General features: G+C 41.3%; 1 protein-coding gene across 36 annotated transcripts in view; it reads right to left on the bottom strand.

Moving 5' to 3' along the window:
• Nucleotides 1-18,369, bottom strand: part of LOC128859316 (basement membrane-specific heparan sulfate proteoglycan core protein) — a 202,138-nt gene that overhangs the window by 21,309 nt on the left and 162,460 nt on the right. For 23 of the 36 annotated variants that reach the window (XM_054096226.1, XM_054096227.1, XM_054096259.1 and 20 more), the window contains 16 exons: nucleotides 17,450-17,535; nucleotides 13,977-14,243; nucleotides 12,275-12,394; nucleotides 11,569-11,811; nucleotides 9,962-10,036; nucleotides 9,673-9,687; nucleotides 9,217-9,353; nucleotides 9,062-9,155; nucleotides 8,292-8,678; nucleotides 6,427-8,225; nucleotides 5,934-6,365; nucleotides 4,783-5,863; nucleotides 1,374-1,531; nucleotides 1,124-1,304; nucleotides 215-839; nucleotides 38-152 (listed from right to left, as the gene is read on the bottom strand). In XM_054096226.1, coding sequence (XP_053952201.1) covers nucleotides 38-152; nucleotides 215-839; nucleotides 1,124-1,304; nucleotides 1,374-1,531; nucleotides 4,783-5,863; nucleotides 5,934-6,365; nucleotides 6,427-8,225; nucleotides 8,292-8,678; nucleotides 9,062-9,155; nucleotides 9,217-9,353; nucleotides 9,673-9,687; nucleotides 9,962-10,036; nucleotides 11,569-11,811; nucleotides 12,275-12,394; nucleotides 13,977-14,243; nucleotides 17,450-17,535 — 5,815 coding nt within the window. Of the gene's footprint in view, nucleotides 1-37; nucleotides 153-214; nucleotides 840-1,123; nucleotides 1,305-1,373; nucleotides 1,532-4,782; nucleotides 5,864-5,933; nucleotides 6,366-6,426; nucleotides 8,226-8,291; nucleotides 8,679-9,061; nucleotides 9,156-9,216; nucleotides 9,354-9,672; nucleotides 9,688-9,961; nucleotides 10,037-11,568; nucleotides 11,812-12,274; nucleotides 12,395-13,976; nucleotides 14,244-14,753; nucleotides 14,916-16,756; nucleotides 16,922-17,449; nucleotides 17,536-18,369 lie in introns of all 36 variants that reach the window. The other 13 variants (XM_054096233.1, XM_054096241.1, XM_054096248.1 and 10 more) reach the window with 8 other exon arrangements.

The following is an 18,369-nucleotide window of genomic DNA, read 5'->3' as shown; positions in this document are numbered from 1 at the left end:
GAATGAGAGAGTGAAGTACCGTCGCGAGCTATCTTACCTTAGTCCATTTGATGTTGGGGTAGGGCGAGCCGGTGGCCTCACAAGTAATGGAGAAATCTTGGCCCTGCACGATATGGTTCTCATCTGGCAAACGCTTTACAACGGGTGCAATACTATAATATCAGAGTGCGAGTAATAGTGCGAGCTCAGAAAAGTTTTCTTTTACTACACTTACGTGCCCGGCAGTGGTCCTGGCTGAGGTCCTGGTACGGAATATGAACTATCTTCGATCACTACCTGCGCGTCGTTGGTGTAGTTGCGCCGTCCGCGTTGATCAATGCCGATGCAAGTGTAGAGACCGGAGTCGCGAGGCGTGGACTCGCGGATCTCAATCGTATTGCCACTGATGATAACGTTGCGCTGGCGGTACACTGGATAGCCGTCTTTATTCCACTCGTAAACGAGCAAGATAGAGGTGGTTGGCTGGCAGGTGAGACGCACGATATCACCCGTTTCGCCAGTGTACGATGGCGGATCGATGTAGACAAGTTCACGTGGTGGCGGTGGTGGTTGGGGTGGCGCAATGTGTACATACACTTGCGTGTACTTCTCATCGATGCCGATTTCGTTGGTGGCCTGGCAGCGATATCTGCCCTCGTCGGATTTACGTGGTGCATCGAAGATCAAACGGGAGCCATCTGTGTGAGCTTCGAGGGACATTTGACCGTCGACACGCGTCCAGGTGACAGTTGGCGTAGGATGACCGTTAACTTCGCAGTAAATCTCGTTGGGCTGGTACTCCTCGAAGGAAATGACTTGTGGCAGGTTGATGATCTGTGACGGTGTACGTTGAGAATCCTCTGTGAAGAACGAATGGGGAGTGAGAGAATTACGATAGTCGGTTTAGAAAAGCTAACAAATGCAATTTGTTTAAGAAAAGTGCAAAGGCCCAGTTCGTTAGGGCACTGCTCGAAAGCCTAAAGGGCTTACCGTATCGAGCCAACATTTCACTGGCATATGCTGCAGCCAGTTTTGGTAAGCGTGTTGGAGGAAATTTGACGAATTTAATTTTTTTTCACAATTAATCCTCACATACATTAATCGATATACTTTTGTTATGTACAGTTGCTCCATTTAAGCTCACCTGTTATTGTGATGGAAATCTGATCTTCGAAAACGCGCTGCGTCTGGTTGTTCACTGCGCGACAGATGTACACACCGGAGTCATAGATTTGCAGGTCATACAAACGCAAGACACCGCCATCCTCTTCGGCGTTATATGGCAGGCGACCATTGAGCTTCGACCAAGACACGAAGACGGGTACCTAGCGATAAACGTGTGAAGATTAATGGGCTCCTTGGATGTTAAAAGAAAAAAAGCACAAAACACTTACGCCACTCCAGGCCATGCGACCGGTGCACGACAATGTCAGTGAGCCCCCAATCGGTATGATGGTAATCTCAGGTGGTGCAATCGAGACGGTAATTTGCGTTTTGTAGTCGGGTTGCGGCGCGGGTGTTGGTGGCGCCTGAGTGGGGCGTTCATAGTCATCTATGGCGATGAAGCAATAATTGACATTTATTATTTGGAGATATCGGAATGAGTGACGCTCAATTGAAAGAGACGGTGAGAACTGGGTGGCAAAGGTGTTAAACTCTGAGTCGAAACTTAAGCGCTTTGCCTACCCGCTCACGACCCGGCTAAACATATATGTGGATTAGTGACATTTGTTGGTTTGGAGAGTTGCTAGAAGAAACAAACTATCGGATTAACTTTTTTGGGAAAAATAGGGTTTGGTATTTGTTTTTGCTTTTTGCTAAGCACCCTTGGGCGCAGTTTTATGCAGCAGAAAAAATATTTGAATTAACATTGGATGGGAAAAATATCGTAATTAATTTTTTTCCGAAGTAACATTAGGCACCTTAGTACAGCTTTGTTGCTCATTGAGTGGCCAACAAGTTTACGGTCAAAATTCATTTCAGTTGAATTCGAATTGAAAAATTGGTGCTTTTTTATTTTTTTTATACTTTTATATTTTTTTATCTCTATATTTCATCTCCGACAGCTTGTTTCATATTCGCCCTCTCCATACCAACCTTCTATGTAAAACATTGTAAGCGTTCTACTGTTAAACAAAATTATTATTTTCAAGTAATACTAAAGCTTGAACAGTTTGAAAGTCGTAACAAGGGGACTGTTAGAAGATTAGCGCAAATAAATTGAAAACAGATTACTCGAGAAACTATTAGGGTGAATCACCACAAAAGGAGCGATTTTTCCGCCGGCATTATAAAATGCTTTACATTTTAAGGTTTCCGCCAAAATTATTTTGAAAAAATATTGGATTTACGTGGACTGCATTGATCTGAAAGTAACTCCAAACAACGAGTTTTTATAAGTAAAATAAATTTTTAGAAATATTTTTCGACAAAAAGTACCTCAGTTGATTGAAGAGTTTAACTTTGTATCAACGAAATCAAAGCAATGAGCTTTTTGACGGTACTGAGTCGGTATACGTGAGCTGAATCTTAATATTTTTTCGAAATATTTTGGCGAATTTCTTAAAGTATAATACTTTTTATCGCTCCGTTGGGAAAAAGCACCACTTTTTTTTTGTCTGGGGAGTGATGCACCCTAGTAACTGTGTTTGTAAGTAGCTGCTCAATTTGTGTTATTCTAAGTTGACAGATGGTGAAGTTTTAACTCGGTTCGAACGGGTTTTCTAGTTTGTAAAAGCGTTTGTGTGAAGATACTTGTTAAAAATTCACTACAGGATTAGCTGGGACTGTGGGTGTTTCAGTATTATGTTTGCTTGTTTGTTTGTGTGTGTGGTGTCTACAGAGACACTTGGATCTTACGGGGCAGACTTCCTTTAGTACATATAAATTATACCTATGTTTGTGTGGTTTTCAACTGGAATTCATAGAACACATGGAACACGTACTAAGGCGAATCTACGAGTAATACAGCAACACTAACTAATAAAATTATTCATATGAAATGCTGGAAAACGAGAAAGCCACATTTCGGTTATCGGCCATTGTAATTTAGCCTACTTCAACCTACTTGTAATTCAACAATAGGAGCAAACATTTTCACACAAAAATACCAATTACGACTAAATACATATGTAAGGGGTGATCAAATTGGAGGTAATTTTTCCAGTATTTGGGTTTGACAGATCACGCGTGACTACTGTCAAGCTAAATACATAATTTTTTCAGTATTGAAATTTCATCGTGAAAAGACTTACGCCTCAACGACGTTTACAAATCGTACAATTGCATTACGAAAATCGACGAATAACGACACTTATTGTGTTCAGCGAAGAGGCCCATTTACGGCTTAATGGCAACGTTATGCCATAATTGAGCTGAAGAGCAACCCGAAGCCATACAACAACAGCCGTTACAACCATTGAAAACAAGACTAGAGGATTCATCGAGGCTGGCGACAAAGTAACATTGAATGGCGAACGCCATCATAAACGACGTTTTGATGAAACGATTTTCAGAAACTAAGCCCTGTATTCCCCACAACGTTTGGCTCCAACAAGAGCGCGCCTCTTGCCATACAGTCCGTGAAATAATGGATTTACTGTGTGTTCGGTTCGATGAGCAAATTATCTCTCGTCTCGGCACCAAGATCGTGCGATACCACACTTTTGGACTTTTATTTGTGGTGGTATGTAAAGTGCAAATGCTTTGTGGATCAATCAGCTTCGATTGAGACATTGGAAGCCAACATTACTAAAGTAGTTCACGAGCTTCTGACCGAAGTCCTCCAGCGAGTCATTCGAAATTGATGTTTACGGATGGCCGAATTACGGTGAAGTTGCGGCCAATATTTGATAAGGATTCTCCTGAAATCATAAATGCCATGAACGGTTCTACACAAAAATTATAAATGTTGCCCTATAAATTCGAGTTTTCGTTGTTGTATTTCAGTTTAAAATCCCATACCTCTAATTGATCACCCTTTACATACAAGTACAAACATCCATCTCATCTTCAACGTATGCCAACATTTTGCTCTACAGTATTAATAGTAGAATTTTAGAGTTTGTTTTTGTCCAAACAATAGGAACTAACCCGAAATATAGTTTTACTTAGGGAGGAAAATCTATATACGAGCATTGCTTCGTTCCAACACGAAATGCACGAATAACTAGTCAAAGAAACTACACTAAATATATTTCTAAGAGCAAATGGGAAAAAAGTGTATGTGCGAACCTCGCCGATTGCAGTCGAGTCGTAGTTTCGTAATGTTGCCTATTTTTCGGTTACCCCTAAACAACTGCAGTGTTTCATTGTATGCGATTGTGACATTGGGCACGAGGTCCACGTGATAGTCATTGCAGCAGACGCACACTAGACTATCCGGTTTGTCAATGAGTGTTGATTTTTCAGAGCTTTCGTTTTTATTTGCTTTAACTTTTGGTTGCGTACGAATAGAGAAGAGGAAGAGTGATTTAAAAAGTACTTAGCTGTTGTAAAACTTCATCGACATACTTGTAAATATGTAACTATCCATAATGTGTGTTTTTGTACACATACATATGTACAAATGTGCATGTGGGTGAGTGAGCGCTTGTCTGTGGATCTGTGTGCAGTTGGATCATTCATGTTTTTTCGTATTTTTTTATATTTTTTAGCGCAGTCAATAGCGGGTTATTCATTTGTCTCTGTATTAGATCACATGCCCCGTGGACCTCACTCGACAATGCTCGTTATTTATGTATTTAGCAAGAACTCATATACATGGTTTATCTTATTTTTCCCACCCACCTCGCTCTTACTTACCATCAATTTGACACTGTTGGCCGGAGTAGCCTGATCTGCATTGACAGAGCACTTCGCCATTGTTTTGTAGGCTGCAGCCGACGGTGGTGTCTTCGCGGCACGGGCATGCCACGCAGCTGCCATAACTGTCCTTGTAGTGTAGTGGTTCGCACTTTTCGCACGAGTTGCCTGAGTAGCCGGCGGGGCAGCTGCATACCTCTACTTCGACGGCCAGTTGCGCGTCGGGTGTGCGATGCTCCACGGCGGATTCGAGTATTACGTCGCGTATGCTAGTGCGTGTGGTTGGTATTTTGGGTGTCGCACGTATCAATATGTGCTCAAGGTTGGCTAGTACGCTCATTATATCCAAACGCGAGGCACGCACTGAGTGGCCGCGCTCGTTGCGTAGCCAGTTTTCGTCTTCATGCAAGCGCACGCGGTACTCGGTGTCTTCTTGTTCATCGCTAGATCTCGACCAGAGCAATTTCATGCCATTTCCAATGAGTATGACATCAGTTCCTGGTTCATAGTGGCCATATGAGTCCACATCTAGAGCGTAGGATAGATGCCCGCCATATGAGTAGAGCTGGTTGCCTAGTACAGAGCCGCGCAGACTCCAGTATTTCTCCGTGTACGAAGTGAAGCTGTAGGTGTACATGTTGGTGGGTAGGTCGAAGCTTAGATTTTCAGTGTCCACAATATTGCCTTCGCCATCTGTGATCAATGGCTGACTGCTGATGAAGTCGACAGGTATGAGTTGGCGGTACAGGGAAGCAGAGTTGCAACGGCTGCTCTTGCCGGAGCAGTAGCATTCTTCGCAGCCGTCGGGGTTGCGTTCGGAGAGGCCATACGTGCCTGGTCGGCATTGGTCGCAGTATGGACCCACTACATTGGGTTTACAGGCACAGTAGCCGCCGTCGCAAGACACAGTACCATCGCGGTTACAGTAACTGCATTGTGTCTGATTGCCCGGTGCTGGTGGTGGGTAGGGGCTTGGCCCACTATCAGGTGAGCAGTCGTATGGCGTCCTACCGGAGGCATTACCAGTGTATCCAGGTGCGCAGCGCTCGCAGAACTCGCCGGCGGTATTATGGTCGCAATTCTGTGTTGGGAAAAAAATAAACTTCATGAATTTATCTAGGCTTCGGACATGGATCAAGTCAATAACGTACCATACAAACACCAGTTTCAGCATCGCATTGGTTTGAGTGTCCATTGCAATCGCATGGTTCGCAGACACCCAAGTAGAGACCGGCCTCAGTGTCACGTTTGTAGCCAGGTGCACACCGCTCGCAGGATAAACCAATGTAGCCTACTGGACAGCGGCATTCCTCCACTTCGAAAGCGCGTTGTGTACCGATTTTGTTCTGTGTAGCAATGTCAAGCGAAACGTGCGTAAGCTGACCGTCCTTCGTGCTGGTGGTGTAAGTGGCCTTGATGTAGATCGCGTCGATCTTCGAAAGCGCCATCAACAAGTGTTCGCGATTGACCACTTGTCCGTCGGAACGCTGCCAGGCGCTTTCGATAATCGGCACGGAGTATGAGCTGGGTTGGTTGGGGTTTACGCCCGCTTTACGGTAGTGAATAATCGTCAAGTCTTCACCCTGTATGGAATGAGTGAGATATTATGACGTTGATTTTGGAAAATTAATCCCAGATACTTACGCTCTTGATAACCACATCGGGTGCGTTGTTGCGGGACATAAGTCCGCCTGGCAGTGGGTTGTAGCTGAGATTGTAGGAGAGTTTGCCGCCGTAGGCAGTGATCCTGTCGCCAAGGAATGGCGCCGGCAGGCTCCAGTAGAGCGGATCAGAGGTGGATTGTTGACTAAATTGTAGCGCACTATTGGCCTGTTGGAAGCTAACTTGGGATGGTTGAGAGGTTTCGTAGTCTCGAATAAGGTTGAAACCGTGCGGTGCGCGAGAGCGTCCAAAGTTCGAAGATACCTGGTCACGATACCAACTGCTGCTGGAACATTGTTTTGTCAGACCACTGCAGAAGCACTCAATGCAACCGGTATAAGTGAAAGCATTCAAATGGAAGGATTCAGGTGCGCAGGTGTCGCAACGTGGGCCGACCACCAGTGGCTTACACTCGCATGTGCCGTTAGGATGTGGATAGTAAGTGCCCTCGGCGTTACATGTGCTCTCTGGTATGCGGTGGCAGCTGCCACCTGGGATCAGCGGGTTGCCTTGGTAGCCAGGTGCGCAGATCTCACAACGTCTGCCTGTGTACCCCTCGTAGCAGTTGCAGGTAACATCACCGTCAGGGCTGAGTTGACAACCGCTGGCAAAGTTATTGGCGCCAGTTTGTGGGCATGGGCATTGACGGCATGGTATGCCACGACCGGGATCGCCATAGGTACCAGGTTGGCAAGGCTCCGGAACGAACGGTACGCAGCGGCCCAACCAAGGACCATACTTCTCGCGTACATAACCAGGCGCACAAGATTCGCAAGAGTCACCAACGTAACCGGGTGGACAGGCGCATTTTTCGACCAATGAAGCTGAGCCCAAGCCTTGGTCGTCCAGACCAGCTGAGTCCATTACAATATTGGTGAGCTCTACTTCACGTTCAGTGGCATCAATGTAACTCAAGCGTATGAGGATGTTGTCCACATTAGCCAAAACCATCATAATCTCTTCGCGTGTAGCACGACGTCCGTCAGTCTTGTACCAGTTTCCAGAGTTAAATTGTACTGAGATCTTGTTGTTGACGTTTGGTTCTGGTTGAATGCGTACGCGATGTGTGAGCGTAAATCCATTTCCAGTGATTATGACGTCTGGTGCCTGGTTGAGGCGTCCATTACCCATGTAGTTAACCTCATAGCGCATATAGCCGCCATAAGACTTGAGCTGGTTGCCCATGTATTCGTTAGGTAGCGCCAAATACGGCTGCTCGCGACTATTATATCCCACATCGGATACGCGGAACTGCACGCCATGATGCTGACTGAGAATATCGGGCGACTGTGCATCGTTGATGATAATGTCACTGTATGGGTTAAGTTCAACGTTCTTGACCTTGTGCGAAATTATTGTCGGTTGGATGGCAAAGTTGTAGAGATTAGCGCTCTTGCAAGACTTCGATATGCCAAAGCAGAAGCAGTTGATACATTCATCTTGGCGACGGGCGAGCATGTTGAAGAAGCCAGCGGGACAAACATCCACATGTTCACGAGCATCGACGGTCACCTGAGTATCGGGAGTCACAAAGTTGCGTCCCTTCGAGTTCAGTATTTCACAAGAGTAGGCACCTTGGTCCTGAGTATCCATATCGGGGCAGTAGAGTGTGCCGGTGCCAGCATGGCTCTTTGCGACACACTTTTCGGGTACGTGACCCCAGTTCAAACGCCAGACGATCAGTGGCACTGGTACACCAGTACCCACACAAGTCAAATTCAATGGATCGCCTTGTTGCAGGCGAATGTAAGGTGGTGGTGGACGAATTGGAGCAGGAGCCACTGAAAAACAAATTAAGTTTTTAAGGTTTTACTAAATTCTCGAGAGTTCAGATCTTATGGACTTACTGCAACCGATTTCATCGGTACCATCGATACAATCATTTGTGTCGTCACACTGGAAGTTTTTGGGAATGCAATGGCCACTGCGGCATTGGAATTCGTCATAGCGGCATGGCGCACCACTTGGCTCGGGATCGCAGCTATCTTCATCGGAGTTGTCGAAGCAATCGTCTTCACCGTCACAGCGCCAGATGCGATCAATACAACGCGAGTTGCGACACATGAACTGATTGGGCTGACATTTGAGGCCGTGGCTACAGCTCTCTTCATCAGAGCCGTCCGAACAGTGTGGGATGCCGTCACAGATTTGAGATTTGTCGATACATTCGTTGTTGCGACAAGTAGCCTGGTTTGCGCGACAAGCTGTGGGGGGTCGGTCGTTCGTGGGATTGGCTGTGGATGGAGGAAAAACTTCGTCTTAAAAGTGTGCTGGATATATTCACCGTGTGAGTACTATGTTTACCGGGCGCATGATTTTAGAACGTGAAATCCATTTTGGCAAAATGTGGGGAATAGTTAAAAATACAACAATACAACATTTTGCGAGTTAGGATTTTTAAAGAAAATATATTTTGTAAAAAAAAAATATTAAGAAACGTGGGCTTGTACCTAGTCCGAAAAATTCCAGACCAATGTGTGGCACGGTGCCATATTTGATTTTATGCGAGGAACTGTGATATTTATTATCATTCCACGCTGCGTCCGGGTATTAGTAGAGTGTTTTATAATACAGTTTCATGCTTCATTAATAAATTCCATGAAGAGGAGCTACTTACATTTTTCAACGGTTAAATGTACGGTAACTTGTTGTCCAGGCACATGACGGGGATAGCCAGCAGCTTCACAAATATATTGACCAGAGTCCTCAGACTATAAAGAAAATAATATCGGGTTAATTAACTCCTAAGTGCAACTAAATTCTGGTACTTACGCGAATGTTTGGAATCTCCAGACGACCATCGCCATTGTCTCGTGAACCGATTGGCAGTGGGCGACCGCCAGGGCGGGTCCACTTGACACGGGCGCGCACTGGACCTTCGTCACGACAACGGAAGATGACTTCACGACCTAAACGATGCGGGAAAAGGGAATGAAAGAGAATTAGAAACATCGATTTGCTAAATGGAGGCGTGAGGGTGTCTGGCATTCGGTGCGACTGTGTTTTTCATATCATACAAAGTGAGAGCAAACGCATGGGCAGCGTTACATGGGACGGGGTGGGCGATTAAAAATATCTGTTATATGGGTGTATAAAAATTGTATTTACAAATCGAATACAAAAGTGCATTTGCATTCCTTTGCGGTTTTCGTGCACTGTTTTGCGATGGGCACTTGCAAATGAACTCATTCAAAATGAGCATTTGAAAGAAATAAAGAGCCGACTTACCCTCCTTAATATATCCTGTGTAGAATTTTATTTATTTAGTTATTTTTTGATTTGTTTTTTGTTATTTAAGTACGAATTTGGGGAATACAAGCGTAGCATAAAAAGTAAAAATTAATTCAAAGCTGAGTGAACGCAAATTATTCAGTCAAAAGATGCCGTTAGCGGGAGGAAATTTTATTTGTAAGGTTTGACTTTCCCGCTGGCGGCACCTGGACAATTGAAAATCTCTTTATGAACAACAATAAAGGAACCTGCCATTTTTTGTAGCAGAGTCAAGAGAGAAACTTACTTTCTTTGATAATTTGACTATCAGGGTAGGTCCTCAGATTCAATTGTGGATTGGACGGTGATGCGTCTGGAACTCCTGTGTGGAACAAATTATAATTTAGTGTTAGAAATAATTGAATTATAAAGATTAGAAGGGGATGCATATGATGTACAAATATGTTAAGTATGGCTTGAAAATATTTGTTAGAGGCGTGAGTAAGTGAGAGTGATATTTTACTGAGTATGCTTTAGATTTTACTCTAAGAGAGAAATGGTGATTGAGTGATATTGTAGTATGTGTTACGGTTATAAGTCCTGCCGAGTGATATGCCCAACAGAATAAGTTTCTTGAGTCCTTTGTGGGACAAAATTTGACTGATAGCCGAACCGTTTGCATACAGAGGTCCACATTTGTGTAACTCGGCTTGCCGGACTGGACCAAAGCTGACAAACGCTCTACTGACTAATTCTGGCGACTCTATTAAAGGCTATTCGGAGAGGGAGAGAGAGAGAGTGACTGAATAAAACCGCAGTATATTTGCAGGAGAAAGCAACAACAAAGTTATCGAGCAGGATTCCCGCTAGCAGAATGGTTACACCTTATAAAACTCTGGGTGGAAAAAATTCAGAAGGTGCGGCCAATATCAGACTGTTAGCCGGCTCTCATCGAATTTGAAAGAATCATCAACACAGTCTTCCCTCAACTTACTTCGTTACCGGCTGAACAACGACTGATTGGACGACTGTGCGAATACGTGTAAAATGAACGGGCAGAATTCTGCTGCCGAATACCCAATAACGTGACAGCCAAAGTTACTCGCTCAATTTCGTTCTTCACTATAACTCTCTTTTCTGATGTTAGGCAATTTTTGCTATACCGCATTCATATAGGAAAACTTTTGTTGCTTTAACTTTGCGAACTTAAGCTTTGTGACGTCATAAGTGGGAGAGGCAATATTCGATGACATGTTGAGCGAGCTCTTGAGAATAAAGCGAATATCAGCTTTTTTACCGGAAATTCTAATGAGATTTTTTTTCTTTCTTTCGTGATTTTTTGAAGTTTGGATTAAGGAATGGTTAATAAATTATAATCTTTTTAAACCTTAAGATACGCCTTTAATTTTGGTTAATAGTTAATAGTTGTGCAGTGCCTTAGTCATCTAATATTTTCGTTAGCAGATTTTCTACTTCAAGATTCTTTCACCGTTCGTTAACATTTTTTTTATTAATTTCTCTCACTAAACAAAAACTTACGCTCTATTTCATTGGAATTGGGACTGCAGTCCAGCTCATCGCTAATATCGAGCGGACAATCGACAACACCGTTACAACGCAGTGCGTTGCGTATACAGGGACCGTTCTCACAACGGTACATTAGCGGGCCGCAATCTTTGCTGGATCCTTCGAACTCAAGTTGCGGTTCGCGCAGATACTCTGTGCGCCGATTGCGATGACATAAACATAATTATACGAAATTGTATGTATGTGTATGTGTGTTTACGAGTAAGATGTGTATATGTGTATGTATGAGTATGAAAATGTAGAGCAAGAAAGAGCATAGTTTTGAATATTAAGCACAGATGAAAGGTAATAATTGTAAAAAGTGGTTTTTCTTTTTGCTGTACTCACTGCACGAAAGCTCATCCGAACTGTCGGCACAATCGGTGTAGCCGTCACAACGCGCCGCCGCATTGATGCACTGCCCGTTGCTGCAACGGAACTGCGAAACGGAACAACCGCGTCCCGCATCATAGCTGGGCTCTGAGCAGTCCTCCTCGTCCGAGCCGTCGCGACAATCACGATAACCATTGCAATAAGCACTGCCCGAAACACAATCACCGTTACGGCAGCGGAACTGATTGGCGGCACAGCCTGGTGACGTAAAATGAACAAAAAGGAAAGGAATTAGTTTGTGCAAGGTACCGCTGGACAAGGTTGCTAGGTGGGTGAGGATAAAAAGGTGGCACAACTAATTTTAAAAAAACTTTGAAGGGTAAAAATTGAAGGGTTTGGGGAAACGAAGAAATACAGATACATAGCATGCGCAGGGCAAGCGCTGTGGAGAGAGGTGCAGTAATGGCATTTTTTTGTTTTTGTAGTACAAAGGAGGTTTGCATGCGCTTAGAAAGTAAGTAACTGCTAAAAAATAAATAAATAAATAGATAAAAGTAGCAACTAATTAAACTAGCTTAAGTGTAGAGTAAAGTTTATAAAAATAAAATAAAGACTACTATAAAATTATATGAAATATTTGGAATGTTAAAATTGCTTGAATTCATAATAAACAGTTCAGAAAATGCAAACGAAACAATTTGAAATAAATGCTTGTATTAACCAATGCAATTTTGCTCATCAGAGAAATCTTTGCAATCGTAGTATCCATCGCAATGCTGAGTCTCATTTATGCAGTAGTGACGGTCAAAGCAGAGAAACTCATTATCCTTGCAGGTGGTGCCTTACAGAGGATTAAAATAGTTGTTGCAATTTTAATATATTTAACAATAAAAGTGAAAAATATTGGTTAAAAAATATTGCAAAAGATTCGAAATGTTGCGGAAAAAGCGTAAATAAATGAATTGCACTAACAAAAGTGTATAGACATACCAGAGCAGAAAAATTCAGAGAGGTAAAGCTGAGGGCATTCTTGAAATTCGTCTATTCAAAAGAGAGATGCCATGAAATTGCATAAGGAAATAGTGAAGAATTGGCTTCACAGCAAAAGGATATACTATTTTTATTTAAAAAAAAAATATTTTGCCCATTGATTGCCTTCTAAATTTTGCTGCCCCAAAATAGCAAGTTACCATAAGCATAGGATTTTTTTCAGCATAAATGTAGAAGTATAGATGCTAGAACTTATTGCAGAGTGATTTTAAATTAATGAAAAGGCTTTTACGTACAGAAATATATTATATAAACATGAAATAAAATTATATCTCTAAATATATTTTACAGTGCCGCGGTGTTGACTATGATTTTGAATTTTGTGATGCAAATGAAGTCCTTTGAAAACACACAAAAAATTAGAAGATGCAAGTAAATTCGATTGCAGACATAAAAACTCATATAGATTTTCTTCTAGGCAATGAAGTTTTCGAGCTGACAATTTTCATGTGAATTTTCGAGCTTCTACAAAGGGCTTTCACTAAAATATCTACGCAAAGAGCTCTGATTGTGCCTTTACTCGTTTCGTATCTTACGAAAAAATCTAAACCTGAAATCTAAAATCTGAATCTTAATTTCAAGACTAGCGATTACATTCTTCGCTGAAAATTGTGAGGGTCACAAGGGTCGCTGAGCGAAAAAACTACTAGACTTACTATAACTAAACTAAGTTCTTCGGTAAGGCTGACTAAAAGGGTCGCAATCTCAGCTGCACTTATGGGTCTGCTAGTCGCGAAAGGAGGCCGTCTACAACGCCTGAGCACGTGTTGTATGAATGTACGGCTTTGGCCAAGCCAAGAACTAATAATTTAAAGTTTTACTTAGCCGCCCCTAAAGGATCATTTATTCACTTAAAATATTGTCCTAGCCTCTGAGAGGGAATCTATTCAAGAATCTTGGATAAAGAAGATTAAATCTGCGCTGGCGAGCTAGAAATGCTGCAGTGGATAAATAGTGCGTCCTGGTGTTTTAAGGTTTGATCAGATAACATCTCAAATAGAGGAAGCAGATGCTTTAAGAGCAGGCTCTCTTACATTCATCTCTGTTGTTCCTCAAAGACCTATTCTTATTATTTTTCAACTAAAGTCCAAAAATTTTCCACCGAAGCTCCTCAAAAACCTATTGTTATTATTCTTCACGTAAAGCCCAACATTTTTCCAGCGTTGCCTGTTTATACTCCCCGCTCTTTTTGACTTCATTTGCATGCATCATTGTGCACATCAATTATCGTAATTATCGCCAATTTGGGTGCATTGTATTTTTACGAATAACGAAGAAAAGCTATTTTACTTTCGGTGCGTACGATAGATATCTATTGCTTTAGTATTTCCACACGTATTCAAGTTCCATTATGCGCAACAACGCCCACTTACAATTTGCCTCATCGGCGCCGTCGTCACAGTCGCGTGAGCCATCGCAACGTTCGCTCTCCGAGTAGCATTTGCCATTCGGGCAGGTGTGTATCGGACATGGGTAGATCGGCACAGGCCTTCGCGTAGGTGGATAAGACATGCAGTTGATCTCATCGCTGCCGTCAGTGCAATCGCTATAACCGTTACAGCGTATCGATCCGTGGTGGCATTCATCGTCGCAGAAGAATTGATCCGCCGAACAGTCTTCCGGTGAGTGGCGAATGGCTTCTGCAGTTTTGATGGCAATAGTGACATGAAGTGATCAAGGCCGCAGTTATGGTAAGGCATGGTTGAAAATAGGAGGCAAAGCGGGCAGAGAGAGAGAGCGAGAGCGAGCGAATTGTAAAGAAATAAATGCAAAATGCTTTGGATTAGTTGGATTAATAACTGGCTGAATGATGTGAGCTGCAAGTGAAGTGATTTGTATTAATGCTTGTAGGTGGCAAGACTATGTTTTTTTCACATAGCATATTTACATATACATACATATACATATATATATACATATATTGTGGTTCAAAGTACATACATAAAGGCCTATACATATATACAAAGATTAAATATTGAAAAGGTATAATTTTGGGGAAAAGCATCGCTAACAGCAGATGCCACCCGATTTTTCACAGAAATCTAAAAAAAGTGGTTATTTTTGGAAAAATTAAAATTTGTTCTTGGCTCTTCAAAATTCTTTTCTGATAATTTCTTAAGTAAAATATAAACTCTAGCAGTATTTGTTACCCTCTTTTCGGCATTGCTTGGGCGACTCATCCGATCCGTCAGTGCAATCTTCGCGCCCGTCACACAGATAATCTCTATTAATGCACTCGAAGTTGTCGCATTGCCACTGGTAGGCGCGGCAGGTTTTATTTGATATGGGCAATATTATTTCGTTTTCACGTACTGTGCAGTTATTTGTTGTTGTTGGTGAATATGTTCGATGAATTTGGTTAGCATTTGTGTTTATACAATGACATGTTTTTTGTTTTTTATTTGAAAAATATTTTTTGCACACAGAAACAAAAGTACACAGAGAAACACGTGAAACAAAAAAGAGAACAACAAAACACATTTAAAATGGGTGCAGGTGATTGCATGATGTTCGTGGTTTGTATGAAATTGAACGAAAAATAAATAAACAGTTATTAAAAAATATATACATAAATATGAAACTTAAAGTCGTACTATGAGCATAAAAAAAATAAATGATTGATAGGAAGTAAATGTGTGCGAAGGCGCGGGGATCAAAGTGGATGTGGTGGTGTGGTTCGGAACTGATTTTTCATACTTTTCAATTTTGCAGATGAGTATTGGTAGCTTTTGCAGCTTTTTATTTATAAAGTAAGTTTCTCGGAGCTTTCATCTTTTTTTTTTGTAAAGAGAACATTGGAGAACATTATTTGTAATTGCAGTTGGAAGGAGTGAGAGCTTTAAACGAAAGACTTTGGACATCGTTACAAATTTAAAAGAGCTGTAATGTTTCTAAAAGTTTTATTAAAAGCCTTAAAAGTCAATTTATTATATGCATTGGTTAAGTTAGGTTAGCCTGGTTGGCAGAAAGCCACGCATACACCTTTTGGATGGAGACCGACCTCTAAGAATACTTTATAGGTTTAGCGGAAAATTGTAAAAGCTCTACCTAAATTTGGTTTGCAGTAACCGTAAAGGCTTAAAAGGCCTTCATCTTGCTTATACAAATACTCAAGAAGCAGACTTGCAACTAAAATTGCGAAGCGAGATGGATTTCAATGAAAGTTTTCGAACATTGTTAAAAGTTTACCGAAGCTTTCATGTTCAGTGAATGCGAAAACTCGTAAAATGTTCACTTTGCTTTTAATTAAAAGTGCTTTAGAAGATAATTCTGGAAACTTCCAAGTATATCTAAAAAATTTTTTTGGAGAATGTAAAATCTCTGAATTTTTTCTATAATCGTAAAAGCTCGTGAAGTTTCACTTTGGTTTATACTTAAAAAAGCTCATCTAAATATTTCAAAGAGGTTTTAAAGCTCTTACATTTAACTAGTAAAGTACTGAAGTAAACTTTAAGTTCGAGAAGGGAGGGATTGCAAATTCTTAAATGTTTTCCTTTTTTTCAAATTACCTCGAAAACTAATAAAAGCCATACAACTTTTGGAGTGAGGTAACGTAGAAAGAACCATTTTTTGGTCCCGAAAGCTTGAAGTACATTTTTTAAAATCATAAAAGCTTTGATTAAATTTGTTTTGAATAACGTGAAAACTCAAGTTCTCAAGCAACTGTAAAAGTTAATCAAAACCTTTAATTTTTTATTTGAATAAAGCTCTGAGGAAAATTGCTTGCATACACCAAAGCTCTATGGTCAATGTTCGAGGTTGCTAAAAACATCCAGGTGATCTTAAAAACTTGAGATATATTTCATGCTGGATGCCAAAGCATTTTCGTTTTTAGAAAATAAAGCTCTCAACTGCCCAGATTGCGCTAGAGGTTTAATCCAATTTAAATACCATAACAACTCGTGAGAGACAATCAATAGCGGGTGAATTTGAAACATTTTGGCTTAACTCTCACATGAAATTTCGATATAACTTAACGGGGGGTTGTTTGGAGGAGGGGAAGGACAAGCTGTAAACTTATGTTAAATTCTTAAAAAAATTAAATTTTTTTTTGACAATAGTAGTATTTATAAATTTGGCTACAATAAGGTTTTCAGCAAATTTCAATAATACAAATTTGCCAAAATATTCTCTTCTTAAATCTCTTTTTTACCATTACAATCTCGTTCGTCAAACCCATTGTCGCAATCGATTTTGCCATCGCATTGCAGACTCCAATCGACGCAGGTGCCGTTGCAGCGGATTTTGAGTGGCGGGCAATCGAGTATTGTTGGTGTTGTTTTTGCCGGTAATAGTGGCCGCGCGTTGCCCGTCCGTGCTGTTACATAGTTGCATGTCCAACAAACATATAGACAATTGTATAGATGTATTGGTGGTTGATGTTTGGATGTGTTTTATTGCGTGCGAGCAGATGAAAGAATTTTCGTATTTATAATTCGAATGGAGTTTGTCGAGTGTTTGGCAAGAAATAGTACAATAATTGAATTGTGAATTGAGAATCAGAGAGAAGATATTGAAGCTAATACCAACTACTCACTAATGCTACTACACTAAATGACAAGCAACAGAAATTTCGAAAGGGATGTACATTAAAGTTGCATCAGGCACATGCAGGTGGTGAACTAAGTGTTATTTTGTATTAAAGGAAAAGGCAAGCAAGCAGGGAGGAGATGTGGGCTGTAACTACTGTAAAAGCACGAAACTGCTCTAAGTCGACTTTAGCTAGGAAATAATTTGCAAAACTACTCTGGAATCAGCATTATTTGTTGTAGTACCGAAATAGCCAAAGGGGCTCTCGACCCAACCTGAACCTGGTGGCGAATAGTCGCTCATATTCTGCACTTACCGCAGTTCAGCTCATCACTGGAATCGACGCAATCGACCTGGCCATTGCAACGCAGTTTGGGCAAAATGCATTCGCCAGTGTTGCAGCTACGTTGCAGTGCCAACAACAGATTTATATTTTTTTTGTAGATTTTATTCGACCGATGATATGCATGTAATTGTATTGATGATATGTTGCATGTTGCATGTTGTGTAGTGAATGTGTTGGTGTGTATGTATTTTTGTTGTATGTGATGCGATGTGATGGTTGTGAGACGGGAGCATTAAATGTTGCAATATTAAAAATATGATTCTTGTTGAAAAATAGTTTCATTTTGTCCACTAACGTGCAATATTTCATGGATTGACTCATAAAATGAGGAGCTTTAAGCTTCATTAGAAGCTTTCAGGTGAAAGCGCTCCATAAGAGTAAAAACTTAATTAAATCTACACTCCACGTAAATTTGAGTATAATCACAGCTTTTGGAAGTTTAAGATGTAAATCAGATCGAATTTGGAAAAAATTAAAGATTTTCGTCGTGTGGCAGCTTTTCGCGAATAGAAAACTTGAAAAAAGTTTGTAACTGAACAATCGTAAATCACTTTTTCAAATATTTTACTAGCTTAGCCTACGGCGGTAGAGAAAGTATCCTAGTCAGCTGACCCCTAATCCTAGCCGCAAGTCAAAGCCCCGCGATTTTGGTCATGTATATTGACTAAGCTGCCTATAACCGTAGTGAGAGCTTGAAAATCCTTTATAGGCTCAAAGCTTATCTTTATCCCTTAAAGCTTTACTTTTTGGAAGCTTCAGCTAAGTTTTCATTTTATCATCATTTTAAAATTATCAGTCGAAAAGTTTCTCCGGCCAAAATTTCAATTTCAAATCTACCTCTTCTAGTTACTTTGTAAGCTTACCTCTCCTAATCGGTTTTCTCTGTTGGA

The sequence above is a fragment of the Anastrepha ludens genome, chromosome 3 (genome assembly GCF_028408465.1).
Source record: "Anastrepha ludens isolate Willacy chromosome 3, idAnaLude1.1, whole genome shotgun sequence".
NCBI classification, from domain to species: Eukaryota; Metazoa; Arthropoda; class Insecta; order Diptera; family Tephritidae; genus Anastrepha; species Anastrepha ludens.
The sequence above is the reverse complement of the archived record's forward strand: the minus strand, read 5'-3'. Positions and strand labels throughout refer to the sequence as shown.